Raw genomic sequence first — 17,569 nt, 5'->3', positions numbered from 1 at the left:
GTTTATCTGGGCCTTAGTTACCTCACCTACAAAATTCAGGGCAATGAGACAAAGATTTCTCAGTTCCTCACCTCCACACTCAACACCAGGATTCTGGTAATTGGGGGACAGAAGATGTATGCAAGTGCAAACTGGAATCTATTTGTTCTTTTCATTTGGACCAATAGGGCTAAGACAACTGTTCGTACGCAGCCCTCAAGAAATCATGCTACTTCACCTCACAGACTTAGCGAGGTTTTCAAATTTCTTTTCAAAGCTCCATCTGCTTTTTCACCTTGCAAGTGACTTTTCCTAATTATAGCTATGTAGAAAATAATAGGACAATGTAAAATTTAGAAAACAATGTTAAAATATCCTCACCTATGAAGAAAAGTTCAATTCACACAAAGCTTACCAAACATTTAACTTTCTAAAAAATAGTAGTCCATTAACTTTCTATTTAATTTGCTTTGGTTTATATAAGATACACCAAGTAGTATATAGGGATCTCAGTCATTTCATTTAAACTTGGCAACCACTATACTTCAACCAAAATTAAATTGTCAGATGCCGTTCTGCTAAAACGGTGAAAGGCTGGATCTACACACATCTCAGAGCACATCTGTTAGAATTATTTGTTGCCAGATAGTTCTGTTAGTTGTAGAATGCTAAAACATTGCACGCTGAGCCTCAGCTCTTAGAGGAGACTCAAATGTCACTATTTACATTTGCTTCTGCAAACACCATTTACATTTAAATTCCTGACTAATTTGTGAGGAGAAAGTTTATGGACTGTGAACTGAGTTTTAGTGTGTGTATGGATGTGTACATAAATATAAAAATAACTCCAACTTCATACTGGGTATTCAAAGCTGGAATTCAGTGAAAAACAGGGGGAGGGGGGCAGGGAGATCGGAATCACTTATCCAGTGAAATGAGAGGTTTCATAGGAAGTTAAGGCCGACTGTTGCCGGTATGAGCACACCTATCGCCTTGACTAACCGTTTACTGTTATGAATGGCTCTTCTTTTCCACATGCCGGATTTCCTTCTTTGTTGTCTTCACCTTATAACCTTCTCCCTGCTGTAAAAAGGAATGTACGCATTAAGATTTCATAGTAAAAGAGTTTTAATTATACAGCGGTTCCCATTCTGGTCCCTTGAGGCTGGATTAGGGTAAGTGAAACACAGTTGAAAGCACTGTCACTTCATGTCCCAAAATACATGCAATCAATCTATTTGGCTTAACCACACAGCCTAGCATCATGGAGGCAAGCTAGAGAGCGCTGTCAGAATGAATACAGTAACATAACTATGCTTCACAAGAACTCAGTAGGTTAGTGTTAAATAAAAGGTTAGTGATAATAAAAATAATTAATAGTAGTAAAATTTTAAAAAAGGTTAGTGATAAATTTAAAAAAATGAGTAGCCTGTTCATTTCTTGTAGTAATCATCACCAAAGCCCTCAAGGCACCCAAACCCCAATTTTAAAAAAATATTATTAAACTATAATTTATTTCTTCTTAAGCCAACAGAATTTTAAGGGATCTGTTGTGTCGAGACTTAAAATCTCTCAGGAAAGCACCAATCATGAACTAAACACCATGGAAATGTTGATCTGAGGGACTTTTTTCTTTTAATCTGTGGAATTACCAGCCCCTTCCTCTTACTCCAAGCAGGCATCCATTTTCCATAGAACAAGACCTCTCTTCATTGAGCACCAGGGACACTTTTCTCCAAGAGCAAAGTTGTACAAATCCTCCACTTTTACCCGCTTTATGACACAAACGCAGTAGCCTTTCCACTTTTCTGAGTTAGTCTTGAGAAATTTTCAGTTCACTTTTTCTTACGTAAACACAGGCTATTGGAGTTTCTATTTTCAAAATGAAAAGGGTAAAGATCTGAGAAAAGGAAAGAAATGACAAATAACCAGAGGTGTTTTGTCTGGGAGATGGAGAAGCATTTGCTGAGTTACACTGCGCAGCAGTGAGTTTAGTTCTTTCACCTGCACACTGGAAATGGATTGTTATAAACCCAAAGAGGAGAACCCCCCCCTCAGGTTAGGAGGAGGGAATTCAGATTTCCCTGTAGAACATACTGGAAAGGGAAAATGTATAGATTTGATGTAAGGATCCTGAACTGAGCTTTTTTGCCATTCTAACATTTAAACCCTGTGCATTTGCTGGAAGTGAGTGCCCTCTGTCCTGGTCCCAGGCAGGCAGCAGGTAAAGGTGGAGGTGGGGGGCTGGCGGAGTGGGGGAGGGGGCACTGCCCAGGGGGCTGGTGGTGATAGAGGGTTTTTATTTTATTTCTCTTACATGCTTGGACCAGCACATTCTACCCTCCATAAATGAACTTATCTCTGTGAAAACTCTGAAGACAGTAAAAAATACATAATGTTAAAGAAGGTTAAGAAGAAAAGTCTTTTTTGGGCGCCTGGGTGGCTCAGTTGGTTAAGCGACTGCCTTCGGCTCGGGTCATGATCCTGGAGTCCCGGGATCGAGTCCCACATAGGGCTCCCTGCTCAGCAGGGAGTCTGCTTCTCCCTCTGACCCTCCTCCCTCTCATGCTCTCTGTCTCTCATTCTCTCTCTCGCAAATAAATAAAATCTTAAAAAAAAAAAAAAAAAAAAAAGAAAAGTCTTTTTCCTTGACCCTGATCAAATGCAGAGGTTGTCAAAAGCAGCAAACACTTCAAGCTGCCACACTGCAGATGCCAGCCTGTTAGAAGCATGTTCTAGAAAGTTCACAAAGCGATTATCCTCTACTTTTTCTTTGGCAGCCCCTCTCCATTACCATGTCATCATGTTTTCTCTCTTGTGGGATAGCAATTCGTCTTATTATTTTCCGAGTGATCTGTAGGAAGCAATAGTGAGAAGTAGAGATTTTCCTGTTTTCTATTTTAAGAGGTGACACTACAGCAAACAAACAGTAGGAAATCTAAATTCCAAGAGAAGCATAAAATCCTAATGATGATTACTTTTCTGGTGATGAGGTTGCCTTCTTCATCAGTAAATTGCTCTTCTGTGACAGATTCACCAGGAATGCTTTTTGCTTCCTCTCCCTAAAGGATGTGGCATAGAGATTAGCAACCTACTAGATGGACAGATCTCCACAGCACTCCACACATCACACACATGCTCTGTGGATTTTTAGAAAAAGAAAGTATAAATTCTACTTGCTACTCAAGGGCAAGGGGAAAAGGCAGACTCCTCTGATGGTTATTTAGCAGCCAACAACATTCAAAGCACTAAACCTTAGGCATGTAACAAGAATGATGGCTAGCAGCTAACTCCAAGAAGGAAGAATGATAAAACACAGTTACATGTTGATATATGAACCGAAAGGTTTCATTTGTTGAAAAAAAATTAGCCAATGATTAGAGCTCTGATTAGATCATCTCATTTTGATCACAGTGTTTCTTGATTAGTCCTACCAAATCTCTCAAATAATTTTTGGGTTGCATTGTGCTTAATCTACATTAAGATGGTACCTTAGTCAGGGCATTATATTTATTGCCCTTGTCAGTTTTTTTTTTTTTTCCATTTAAAAATTCATTTACTAAGGGTAACATAGACTTTTTTTATAAGCAAAGTTCAGGGTACAGAGAAACTCTTATTTATTTTTCTTTAAAACTAAGCCTTTTGTAGGTCTTAAATGGGAATGACTCTGATGAAGTATGCAGTTTCTGACTACTATTTTCAAATGAAGGGGTCTTCTGTGATGATAGATCATCTAATCTCCATGGCTACAGACAAAAGATCAGTACTAAAGGAATTTAAAACAATGTTATCTTTCCGTTAGTGACTGCTAACTGATTTAGAAAGGGAAACTGTCAAAGATCTTCCTCTGGTGAGTTTTAAAAAATGGAATAAAGTCTTAACTCCCCATGGTGGGCTCCTGTTTTCCAGCTTGGTAGATTTGGATGGCTCCCTTAATCTCTCCCTATTGGCTCTATAATTGTATAAGAAAAACCACTCAGTAAAAATAGGGCCGTATTTGCAATATATCACCTTCTTCTAGTGCCACATATAGTTTGGGGGAACAGGGACAAACATCTTAAGTGCAGACCTACTCTAGGGACTTAGTGACCTGCTGGTCAGACTTCTTGTTGAAAAGGTGGCCTGGATAATGCCATAGAACGGTGTACTGCAGTTGTTGTTCACCTGCAGTTGTTTCAGGGAAAATGGCGGATCACAGAGACGACAGCTACATTTCCGGGAGAGCCAGGATTCTAACTCTTTCAGTGTCGTTGGTCTGGAAAAGGTAGTAGTTCTGATAATTTTGTCAGCGCCAGCCAATGGTCAGAAAGTTCTGTGATTGTTTTATGTCACAGCCCATAGAAAGGCAGTGTAAAGACTAAAACATTGTCTTGTTTGGCTAAAAAATTCTGTTTTCATTCTTTTTACAAAGTGCCTTTATATTCTTACAGATTGTAGGCTCACAGTTCACGATTGGGAAAGACATGGACTTATTTTCTTCACTGTGGTACAGAAAAATAAGATGTGGGGCACCTGGGTGGCTCAGTCAGTTAAGCGTCTGCCTTCGGCTTGGATCATGATCCCAGGATCCTGGGATCGAGCCCTGCATCGGGCTCCCTACTTGGCCAAGAGTCTGCTTCTCCCTCTGCCCCTCCCCCTGCTCATGCTTGCTCGCTCTCTCTCTGAAATAAATAAATCTTTAAAAAAAAAAAAAAAGATGTTTCTTGCTGCTCATGTTTAGCTCCCTTAGGATCTTGCTTATGATTAGTTTCAGTTAGCACAGTTAAGAGGGAGAAGGGAATTGGAAAAATGTAGAGGTCTCATGCTTAAATACACTAAAATCTGCAACAAGTTTTAATTCCTGTGGTTGTGAAAAAAAAAACAAATTTCATTTTATTTTAAAAGTAAAGGCATAGGGGTGCCTGCTGGCTCAGTCAGGTAAGTGTCCGACTCGATCTCAGCTCAGGTTTTAATCTCATGGTCGTGAGTTCAAGCCCTGCATTAGGCTCCACACTGGGTATGGAGCCTACATTAAAAAAAAAAAAGTAAAGGCATAAAGACATCAAAAAAGCCAATAAAAGGTTGTGAAAGATTTCCCTCTAGTTTAAAAATGAATAAATGAGATATTTTTGAGCTAACTCAGGGAAATGTCCAGCTCTTTGCATGTAGCTAATTTGAGGATCCCAGGAAAATCCAGTAAAACAGAATCCTATTGGATAAGTTATGAATGTACTTTTAGCAGGGAATGATGCCAGTTAACTGGACAGTCGCTGAGAGGAATGTGAAATAAGGTATATTTATAAACATAGCGAATACGTAGAAGAATTTTGATTTATATTAATAGCCTTAGAAAAAAGCAAAGTCCTATTTATAAATAACAAGCCCTATAAGTTGTTGAGATCTACTCTGGCATGTGGGCATTTTCATGTTTCCTACTGAAAATTCATACTGCTTATGTACAGCTAAAGATAAAGATGCCTCTCTTAATCTTAAGTGGCCATTAAATACAGTCAATTAGTGCTTTAATAAGGCCAAAGTAAGTTGCGTGGTGATGTGGAAACTCACTAAACTGGGGGAGTGGATAAGTGAGGGGTTGATTAGATAGGGAAGACAGGAAGGAGTCAGGAAACATCGTTTTAAAAAAAAAAATCATCCATCTTTAATTCTGTCAAATATATTAGAGACCAAGTATTACCCAGGAGAGGTCTTTTTTGAGCCTTCTTTTATTAAAGACAGAAAATAATGTCTAATTAGTTCCTAAAGTTCTAGAAAACAGTTTGTACTTTGAACTAAGCAAAAGTTCCCCCCAGGTCTTGTTGATGGCATTATTTTTGGCAACACCTCCCCCCCACTTTTTTCTTTCCTATTTCAAAGGAAAATTACAGTACATATGGTGTCACAGTATCATCCCTGGTGGCCCCCTTAATGAAGACTAGCTGTTCTTCTCTTTGGACCTCTGCTGGAAGCATTGCATTTCATAATTTTTATTCCTCTGTCCTTGAATAAAAGGAAGGAATAACAGTATGAGATGTACCAATTGGCTCTGATGTCTGTAACATTAGAACTTAAACTTTCCCCCCAAATGGGATGGATATCACATTTGTGACATATATAACTTAGCAAGTTACTAAGCAGTATGTGATGGTATAACCCATTATTATATTCTGAGAAACCCACTTGCTGGGAATGTGCGTATGCATGCACATAACGTACATGTACATTTTATATACATACCAATACATGTACATAAAAATAATCTGAAGCTCAGGAACAGTGGTTACCTCTGGGAAATGGAATGAGTAGATCAAACTTTATATACTTTTGATTGATGATTTGGGGAAAACTTATATGGTTAGTAAAAAAGTTCAGAAGTAGAAATAAAAATACAGCTGAATTATATAATAAAAATTCAGTTATTTGAATCTTACCAAACTTCCTAATAGTTTGGCTGTGAGTTAATGTTTTTGTCTTTGTAATCACTGACTTAGCAAATACTATAAACAAGCTCACAGGACTAGTTAATTTACTCAAGCTGCTTCTAAGCATTTGAAACCACCGTGATATTATCAAATTATATAAAAATAAATGGATGTGCTTATAAAATCTAAAAATCCCCCCACAATTAGAAGTGTTTGTTCACTTGACTCATTCCTTAGGGACTTGAAAATAGTAAATGAAAAACAAAAATAAAAAAACAAACTTCAGAAGAAATGGGTGAACCTGCATATGAAATTGAAGAGAAAAACCATAAAATTATACTTTCACTCCATCAGTTGTACAAACTGAATGGCTAAGAAGACGGATTGGCCTCGACTTGCAGTCATGAAGCCCTGAGCCCATCTCCTGCAGGTGTGGACACTGCAGCCCAACCTAGCTCGGGGAGGGACGGAACAACCCCAAAATGGTTTTCAACTCTGAGAGCCTGAGTGCTAGAGGGATTACTATGGCAAACAGTCTAAATATGCTGGTCTGGCCCAAGGCTGGACAACCTCCGTGAAGAAGGCCAAATTCTCAGCATTCCAGTCCCATCAGATAATTTCCAGGAGAGACAGCCCACGGCGGCCCTGTTCCATGCCACTGGAAACGTCTAAGTGGCCAAGTGCCTAATTTGGTCTAGGAAAAGTTATTCCTTAATAATTTGTTCTAGAAGAGAAAGAACTTAGCAAGGAGGGAAAAGCAGGTAGAAGGCACTGCACTGGAGGGCTGGAGAGCAGGCTTGGGGGGGGGGGGGGCGGTCCCAGACTGCTTGCTGCCCTGCTGCGTGATTTTGGGTAAAGCCAACCGTCTAGTCCCTCGGTTTTGTCATCTCAGAAAAGAAGTGATTATAGTATCAATGATCCCTTTCCATCCTAACACTCTCCTATTGTGTTTTTGGCAGGGGTGTTTTCCGTGTCATAAGTACTGTATACTATGGCAATTTCAAGCTCTTTTAACATTAGAAAGATAGCAACATATAGAGTGAAAAGAAAAGCAACAGAAGTGTGATCCTTTCCAACAGCCCCAAAAATCTGAACAGAAACGAGTAACCGGATCCTTATATGTGTAATTTATAATGATTTTTGTTATACCTAATTATAGCTATTTTTGCTAGCTTTCGGTTTCTCCAAGTTTGTTTGATTCTATTGTTTATACAATGCTCTCTTCACTTATAAAACCCATGCTCTGGTCATTCCACTCAACCTCCCTAAAATTACACTGACTTCAAGCAGTGGGGATTTGGGGAGAATAGACCCCTCTGTTTTATGAAGCCATCGTAGTGTAATTTTCTCTTTTAAACTTAAGCTCTTAATAAAAATGTTTATATATTACACATAATTATATATTAAGTTCAAATATATAAATAACACATTCTGACAAAATTGCTTAAAAGCTAACTTGCCAATGCATGTCTAGAATTCTAGAAGACCAAGAGAAGTAACCCTCATTGATTTGGTGGGTTTTGTGTTTTTATTGTTTTGTTTTTGTGCTCTTCAGAGTAAAACTTCTTTATCCTCTCCCTCTCACTTTTTTTGCAGGATTCTGTTTATTTTCTTCTGCCCTATATAGAGGAGATTCAACTTCTATAATGAGCAGCTTTTATAAGGAATGAGGTAGATTTGGATGCAACATGAGTATGTCGTATGTTAAGCATAAAAAGCAAGTTACAAGATGATCTGTCTGGTGCGCTTTTTCTGGTCGTTTCACTTTAAAATACCATTTTTTGAAGACGTTGATTCCGGGAAGGGCAAAGCCTGACTGAGCAAAGAGTATAGTTTTAACTCCTTCAGAAAACCTGTATTAAGTATTTCTTTCCCCTAATCCCAGGGAATGTGTGGGAGGTGACTGATTATGAAGATTTTATAAGCGGGGTGAATACTTGCAAATATGCTGGATACCAATTAGTAATTTGGCTTGCCTAGATGGAATTGTCAAAGAAGTGATTCATGCTTTTTTTTTGTTTTTGTTTTTAATATATATAGCTGTCGATTGATTTGGGGATAGTTTAAGATTTAGACAAGGACTTACTTTCTTCTCTAATGCTTCCAGAGCCTGAGAAAACCTATACTAGAGCAGATTTGGCAGATTTTCTTCTCTTCTTTCATCTGATCTACGTGAAAAGTACAAGCAGCAGGAGTTTTAGATACCTAAGCCAACTTCTTTACTCTCTCATGGGTTTCCTGACACTTTGGAAGGGGATGATAAATCTGATAAATGGTTTTCAATAGATATTTCCCTTCCTTTCCTTCTTTCCAGAGCTGTCAACCAAGGAGCCTCAAGTTATTTGGACCACATTCAAAGGCCTGTGTGTTGAAAATGGCTTCCTGGTTTCTGCAGTCAATTATTCTAACATCAAGAAATTTCTCTCTAAAGACAGAGTCGAGTAATGAAGACAAGCAGCAGACTGTGGGAAGTGTTCTGCCCGACCTGACCAGGCATATAAAGTCAGTGCTTCCAAAGGCCTTTGTGGGGGAAATGAAGGTTTATTCATTGCATTCAACTGTGCTGCAACAGGGGGAGGAGAATTTTTATGTCCAGTTAAAAAAATGCCTCCTATACTTAAAAATACAGCCTGATTTTCTGTATGTTAGTCAAGTTAAAAGCCTTTTTCAGAAGGTTTTGCCTGATTTTGTTTATGGCACATACATCCATGCCAGGCTATAACCAAATTCTCAGCTACTGATCAGTAACAAAGAACTGGTTTTTACTCAAGAGTTGTTCAGGCAGTAGGAATTTGAGACCGAGGAGAGAGCCTTTTCATTATTTCACTGTCCTTCTCCATCTGACCTCATACCTCATGTGGCCTCTGACGTTTCCACTGACCGTTTCATTTGATACGAACTATTCTCTCACCAAGATAAAATCTTTGTTCACATACAAGACTTTTTCAGGGAAGGCAGGATACAAATGCCAAGAATTCTCAGACAAAATTACAGCTGCGACGAGTCAGACACAGGCCTAGACTGAATACTCACTACCATACAACACGACCCTTTCCTCTTGGTGGTGGTTCTTACAAGCTTTCAGATGTGCAAAGAAGCATATATAGAGCCGCTTACTTATCAAGCATACTGAATTCTCAAGGCCACAAGGAAGGACTTTCTAATCCCATAGCAATGCCCCATCACAATCCGGCTACAGGATACCTTTATAATCAAACGCCGGCGAATAACGCGGGTAGTGACTCTCCGTTCTTCCTCTGAGCTCGAATCACTCTCACTGTCTTTCAAGTCCTGATAAATGCATTTTTTAGGATAATTTTACCATCACATTTAAAATAAAAGACATTCTGAGAAAGGAAATCAAAAAAGAATTACTTTCACTTGCTGGTTTTCCCTGCTAAGGAACATCACGATACGTATTTGTGAGAATCTTAAAAAAAAAATTTAAGTGGAAGAAAATTTTGAGGAGGATCCTAAATGAAATGACTCTGTATATGTATGTATTACGTGTGTATGTGTATTAATACATATATTTAATTACACTGATTTTTGTGTGCATATATATGGTAAAGATCAATGTAATTAAATAAAAATAATTATAAGAGACATTTTGGTATCAGAAACTACATGCTACTCATTATTAGTTTGAAGAGACATTAATATTCATTATTTAAAACTCGTTTTAAATCTCTATACATTTGACCTGAATGGCTATGCTTCACTTGATCTACAGAAAGAGGCATAACATCTGATTTTTATGAAATTTTGGTCAGATTTGACAACTTTATCGAAAGCTATTTTGAACTTTATAAAAAAGTAAAGAATTGACATCAGTAGAATTTGCCACATGTATTTATATTGGGAGATTTTTAGCAGCATAATTGGCTCCTAACACACAATCGGTGCTAAGAGTTTATGCAAATGAATGAAGGCATAATGTAAAACATGTAAAAACTTGGAGTCTTATTTTAAAGATCTGATATGAAACGAGGACAGAAAAAACATCTGACAGACAAGAAGACAGTACAGACAAGAATACAAGCAGTACACAAAATATTAATTTTTAGGCAATAAAGAAAGATGAGAAAAAGGGAAAAATATCTCTGGCTTCTACTTAAGTAAGTGTCATGGTGAAGACTATTTACTGAATGATTTTATCTCTAAATTTTAATGGTGGAATTCTGAAAATAGTTCTGGCATTTTATTTTCTAAGTTTGCTAGTTGCCCCAAATCTGAGAGTCCTGGAGATAGAAACTGCAGTTAATATCCATTGGAAAAATCAGTGGCAGTGTTGGTAAAAATAGGGGGAAAAAAGTAAAATTGTTACAGGAGGTACAAGTGTTAGCTAAAGTGATTGTCAAATGTTGTCAATGGGGCGCCTGGGTGGCTCAGTCATTAAGCATCTGCCTTCATCTGGGATCAAGCCCCGCGTAGGGCTCCCTGCTCAGCGGGAAGCCTGCTTCTCCCTCCCCCACTCCCCCTGCTTGTGTTCTTGCTCTCGCTATCTCTATCAAATAAATGAATAAAATATTTTTTAAAAATGTGGCAGAAAGTAATAAACCAGGGTTTCTTTAAAAAATGTTGTCAAATAGATAATAAAGTAGACCATTTTTCACCCAAGGTACATTTAACAAATACTTTATAATATCAACCCTAACGTTTTAAGAAATTTCACCTGAACAAAATACCCTGCTGAATAATATGGTGTCAAAAGGAAAGAGTTTTCAAGTTTATTCCTTGCAAAGATATTGGCTGCTAAATTCCCTCTTTTAAAATGTTTTAGAAAAGATTGTAAATTCAGAAAACTTACAATGATCCCAGTACTGTGAAAGGAGGCACTGAAACAGCTCAAAAAGGCAGAAAAAGAGGAATTCATATTGTGAAAGAAAAGAATTCCCAGTCAGCGTTCAGGGATCAACAGATTAGATGAGGCAAAAGCGAAAATTCAATCTGAATTATTCATACACAGAATTGTAAACTGGGGAAAGGTTTTCACTTGGGTAAATTGAAAAGCAGAACGTATGTTAATGCAAACACTACCAAACCTAGACATCAATTGCATTATAATCCTATCAAGAATCATCTGAGACTAGTCCCTTTCAGAAAGAAAAATGTCCATTTGGCCAACGTTTAGTTTCTACTTTCTGCCTCAAGTCTCTGCTAATCTGAAGGTGAAAGGTAGAGAGAAGATGGTAGTAGAATCTTGATCAGGATTCGTTTTAGAGAATTCTCTAGAATTGGCAAAGAGCGTAACTAGTAGACAGACAAACGGGATTGTTTCAGTATGGCTTGCCATGGGTCACTGCATGGAAAGAGGTGGAAAAGAGCAGAAGTTTACCTTGTAACAGCAAGCAGTCATCCGTGTAAGAGCCGCACCCGGACTTTTGACCTGATTTTTTAGGGGACAAAAAGGGGACTGTTTTCTGAGACCATACATCAGATGACTACTCTATTACGGTCTAGCCAAAAAAGACACATCCTGAACATTTTGGGATTTCTTGTGAGATCAGAAAGTCCCAGAAACTTTAACTCCATTAAGAACTTTTATGCTCATGAAAACTTTTTAGGCATTAGAGTAGGACCTGTAACCAATACCAAAAGCACGATCTCATAGCAATTTGAAAACACTAAATTATGTTCCAGTACTGATGAACTCAGCTGAGCTTCCATTCAGGGTTTCATTTCAGACCCTCTTTTGCCTTCTCCCCGGTTCCCCAGTAGCCAATGTGCCCACACGTGTACACACCAAGTGCTTATTTATATTTAGATGATCATTTGATTTCAGAGCTTCTCTACGGATTTTTAATAGTAAACTTCCATAGTTAAGACATCACAATGTTACTGCTTCCTTCTGTATTTTGTGGACTCATTTTAAAAGGGAACATCCAAGGTCATACTGCTTAAATATGCTAAGAATTAACTGAAAGAAATCAATATTCAAAACCCATTTGTCAGGAAGTGAAAGGAAGGCCTGAGAATTTTACTTCCTCTCACTTTCCCTCCTAACACACAGGAAAATGGTCAAAAGATAGCCTGCAGAAGGGAAAAGGAAAGGATATGATTAATTGATCAGCTGATCATTAGCTCCTCAGTGACTGGGAGTTTACTAATAAAGTTTTTGTAAACCATGACTTAATCATGGACTTGCTATTTTATAAAAGACTTGGGGTTTTGTTTTGTTTTGTTTTGTTTTTAATCCCAAACACTGCAGTAGGTCTTAAGCACCACTGGATGTTTTAGGGAAAACTGCAAGTGCTACGATTCCAAGATGTCCACGTCTCAGCCTACACCTACTGCATGGTTCAGGAAAAGACACGACTGAGAGAGCAAAAAGCAGTAAAAAAAACATGTAAGTAATGGAACTAATTTTTATTTTCTTATATCCATCTATGAATTATAAATTTCAGTTCAAAATTTTTTAATATCTAAAAGTGGTAAACCTCAAAGAATGAAAAAAAAATCTATTAGATGGTAAACATGTTTTAAGTACAAAGTGCAAGCAAATAATTCTATGACAGTAAGCCTTTAAAATTATTGAAAACAAATATTAAGATAATTATCAACTTAGATAAACAAAGGATTAAAATGATACCTCTAACTTCAAATTTCTAAATGTCAACCAACAGTCGTACATACCCACCTCATTTCAGGCTTGGGCACTGGGTTTCTTTAATTTTTAAAACATGCTTTCAGACAACAGACCTTAGAGGGTAGAACTCTTAGATGGGTCACACGCTATAAACTCTTTAAATTATGCAGAAGAACCAGGAAAAGTCAGAATAATTATCCTCCTTCCATAAGAAAGAAGACTGGGCTGGGAGTTAGGAAACCCAAATCCAAATCCTAGGCAAAATTACCACTGGACCTTAAACATAACATCTCTGTAGTTCTTTTTTTCTCCTGAAAAATGGCTGAAGAGATGCTTCTCCCTTTTTCCTACTCAGTGAATGAAAAATATAATCAAAGAGTATGTGTTTTACCTAGTGCTTTCTTCAGCCCCGCCATTAGTGTTAGCACTGATAATGTGGAAATAGTAAAGAACCTTGGGCCCAGTGTTACAAGATTAATCAAAGGACGTGAAGCATCAGTACTCTTGGCTTAACTGACAGTGTATCGGATAACTGGACTGCATACCTTTTGCTCAGACCCACTGGACCCCTCTTCTTCGTGCAGGTTAAGCCTTGGCTTGCCATCTGCAGGAGTCCTACTCATCTTTTTCATACTGACAGGCACACAGGGTTTAGGCTCTTCAATTACAAACTTGCTGGTTTCTTCTAGAGCTTTCTGATAGGCTGCTAGTGATGATGCTGGTTCCTCCACACGACCAGATCCATGTATTTTTGGTTTCAGAGTTTCCTTAGCACTCTGTTTCCCTACATCATTTTGGGATTCTGGAAAGTAGGATTTTGTCTTTGCCTCTGGAGTGATTTCTGCATGGCTCCCATTTGCTTCAAATTTCCCAGGTTCTCCTTTGAGATATGAGGTAATAGAATCTCGACACTGATCAGGGCTGCAAAAGAGAAAATGTGGAAATTTACAATGGTAATACATAGCTGAAAATGGGCTTTAGAAGCTCTAAATTTTAACAACCATGTTTTAAATCACTTTTATAGTCATAAAATAGAAAGGCATGAAAAATCTGATGTGTGAGGGGCGATCATGGGTTTGGGGGTGAGGACCCAGGCTTCCCCCACACCCCAATTCCCAACCTGCCTAGCTATGCTGCCCTTGTTTCTGTTTTGTTTTGTTTAATTGCACTGCTACAGCTACTTGGATTTGAGATTTTTAAAAGTCATCTTGAGAGGTTCACGGACATACCCAGAGTTCCAGACCCACCGATCTAAAAGAGGAGGAGGATACTGCAAAAGGCTTTCGCATTGCCCAGGGAAAAAACTGCTGGCCGAGAATCAAATGCATTCCTGTTTGGAGAGCTCTGGCAACCCCAAGCATCCTACATTTCAGTCTTTGGATGGGTTTCCAGTTGTGAATCCTGCCATCCTGACTTTGCAACCCTCACACCCTTACTTGGGTCTCCTCCTTCCCCTCCCCTGACCTCTGCTGACTCCCGCTGGTGAGCAGGTGTTGGTGCTCACCTGTCGCTTCTCTGTTCTGTGAGGACTATTTTCCTTTCAACTGTTAACGATCTTTCTCTTCCAATACTTTCTTTTAAATTGATTTCTAATTTTTACTAGTATCAGTATAGACTTTTATTTTCTAGCTTGTGCACTGTTTTTTAGTGGTCTTTATTACCCGTAGAATCCTGAAGGTGGTAACTAGCACAATATTTTATATGCATTATATATATATATATATATATATATATATAAATGTCTGTAAGTATGTGTGTATGCTTATAAATCAAATTCTGATTATATATAAACAACCCCCAATCAACAGCACACCCTATTCCATATGTGTAAGGATTTCGGTCCCAGCACAGTATGAAGATGCTATAATCTAAATGTATCTATTTCCTGCTATGCAACTATAGATTACGTGACTATATTAGAACACAGACATCAAAATTAGTACTATTTGTTGTCTTTGCAACAGTCTGGTAGGCTGAACACAGAATTCTTTGGACTTACCATTCTTCTAAAGGAATCTTCTAGACTCCTTTTTGCAAAATGTTATAAACTCCCTCTTTGGGAATTTTTATATAAGCAAGAAGCTTATCAGCAATGTGAAAATATTAAATATGGTTATGAAAGAAATTTAAGTTGGATGCAAAAAACCCTGAGGTTATCACTAGTTGCCACTGAAGTAACATATATTTTAGTCTGATGTATGCATAAATAAAAATAATGCCAACTAGTACTGAGAGACTATTTGTACCAGTCATCCGGTAGCCATTCTATAGGCTTTCTTTTTCAATCTGTAAACCTGCTTGAGGAAAGCAGCAGTATTCCAGTTTTTAAAGCTGATTAGACTGACATTCTTAGAGCTTAGAAATTCATCCAGAGTCACAAAGTGCAAACCTAATGCTGGTGGGATTTGAACCAATATCTGAAGGACACTAGATTCTCACCTTCCTAGAGTAAGTCCACTATAAAAAAGAACTAGATTCATGATTAGGGAATTATTTTGGTCGTAATCAAATTTCCACCATGGCAATATTACTTGGAGTGAAGAATTACATATGCAATGTTGCAAATTACATAAAATGTTCATGTAGGGAAAAAGAAGGATATACAATGTTAAGTGTTTTCTTAGTACGGTAGGAGGACCGATGACTTTTCTTTTTGCTTCTCTGCATTTCCTACATTAAGACATTTAGAAAAATGTATGTAAAAGAAATCTTAAAAATCTCAAAATTTAGTGGCAGTTATTGCTAGATGATGGGGTTTTGATCTGTGTTTTAAAGTTTGCATAATAAGCATATTATGTTTGAAGTCAGGAAACAATAGAAATGTTCATATTTCTAAAAGACATGGGGTTTTATTTATCACATTATTTTGAAAGTGCATTACTTATTGGCTTTGTGAAAAGAATAATGCAAGTAATAAACTAGAAAAGAGCAGTCTTCTAAAGTAAACATATACATCTTTGGCATGCATGTAAAACTGTTTGCATTTTACTTCAGGCTATCAGGAGTTGTTTTTTTGTTTTGTTTTATTTATTTATTTTTTTTAGTAGGCTCCACACCCAGCATGGAGCCCAGCAGGGGGCTGGCTGTGATTTCTTGAACTCACAACCATGATTTCAAGAACTGAGCTGCGATCGAGAGTTGGATGTCATGTAACTTTCCCTCTCTGGATTAGCAGAATGAACCAACCTTTAAGGCAGGTATTATCCCCAAACTGCAATGGTGATTTAGAAAAAGGGTAATTGCTAAAAAGCAGGTATTTAAAACAAACAGTTAACTAACATGTAACCTGTGATTCGCTTTTCTATTTTCTGAAACGGAGCCATACCTGTCATCCAGCCGTTCTAGTAACCCACCAGTTATTCTTCGAGCTTGAGCAGAGGACTCTAGGTTTCCACTTGATGTCTCGTTCTGCCAACCTGAAATTGAAGACATTTCCAGTTCTGCTTGCTGAACACGTTTAAGAATAGCCTGTACTTTTTCTTCTGTCATCTCCTCAGACTCTACTCCTTCTTCAAGTTGAATGTCCTCAAATAGAGATTTGAGTTTTTCTTCCGTCATCTCCTCATCAGGACCAGATTTTCCTTTCTCTTGCTGCTCAGAGCTTACTCCTATTTTACTAGGCTGTTTGAATGGCTCTGCTGGTTTAACATCTTTTGGGACCCCAGCCATACTTCCGAGGTATTGAGGATACTCACTCAGACATACATTCTCCAACTGGCTCTCATCTACATCCACTGCATCAGGCATTTCTGTTAAAGGCATTGAGTCTTCGAGTTTGCTGTCTTCTAAGGAAGTGTCTTCTGCAGTTACAACTGGAGGTCCATCTGCTGAATTCTCTATGTTGCCCTGGGAAGGCACTAGCCCATCACTCAGTCTACTGGGGGTTCTAAGGGGAGACTCTATGCTAGAGATATCGCTAAAATAATCATCTTGCTGGAAAGGGGTGGGTGGTGTGTAGTGCAACCCTGTGGGAGTTTCCAGTTCCACTTGAAGGGAAGGATAACCTATGGAAGACAGTACATTCGGACTGACTGGAATGAATTAGAGTACAGCAAACAAAACACATGGAATGAATTAAATTATATCAGGTATGAAAATGTATGATGAGTTACAGAATAATGTTCATAAATTTATTGGTTTAGTTCAATTAAATGTAATACAATGAAATAAAAGACTAGTGCACACTATAATAGAATACTAATTAAGATATAAATGATTTCTATCAATTTTGATAATTTCAATACAATAACTTAAATATACAGACTAATTCAATCCAATACAAAATTAGCTATCGTTATATAAGATACACATATTCCATGGCCAAATTTATTATCTTTCTACTTTTAGCATGCAAAATCCATATTGTGGTGGACTGCATACAGCAAGCCACAAGAAACCAAATTTCATAAGTCACTTATAACTTATTTTAAGAGCTTTACATATGAGCAATGCTATCCAACTCTAATTCTCACTTTTATTCACTTGAAATTTACCGTGAAGAAAAATACATTTAATCTTTGGAAGGAAATTATTATCAGATTTTAGAGCAGTAGCACTGGGAAAAAAAAATCTAAAAAGATGTTAGGAAAAGGATTTGAAAAGC

At 37.7% G+C, this 17,569-nt stretch overlaps 1 protein-coding gene across 1 annotated transcript in view; it reads right to left on the bottom strand.

Moving 5' to 3' along the window:
- The window catches only part of ANK3 (ankyrin 3), a 333,563-nt gene that overhangs the window by 11,558 nt on the left and 304,436 nt on the right, over positions 1-17,569 (bottom strand). The window contains exons 43-45 of the mRNA XM_078076917.1: positions 16,292-16,382; positions 13,512-13,887; positions 982-1,062 (exon numbers count right to left, since the gene is read on the bottom strand). Of these exons, the coding sequence (XP_077933043.1) occupies positions 991-1,062; positions 13,512-13,887; positions 16,292-16,382 (539 nt within the window). The 3' untranslated portion in view covers positions 982-990. The remainder of the gene's footprint in view (positions 1-981; positions 1,063-13,511; positions 13,888-16,291; positions 16,383-17,569) is intronic.

This window comes from Halichoerus grypus, chromosome 7 (genome assembly GCF_964656455.1).
Source record: "Halichoerus grypus chromosome 7, mHalGry1.hap1.1, whole genome shotgun sequence".
In the NCBI taxonomy this organism is placed as follows: domain Eukaryota; kingdom Metazoa; phylum Chordata; class Mammalia; order Carnivora; family Phocidae; genus Halichoerus; species Halichoerus grypus.
Note: the sequence above shows the minus strand (reverse complement) of the source record. Positions and strands in the feature narration are given on the sequence as shown.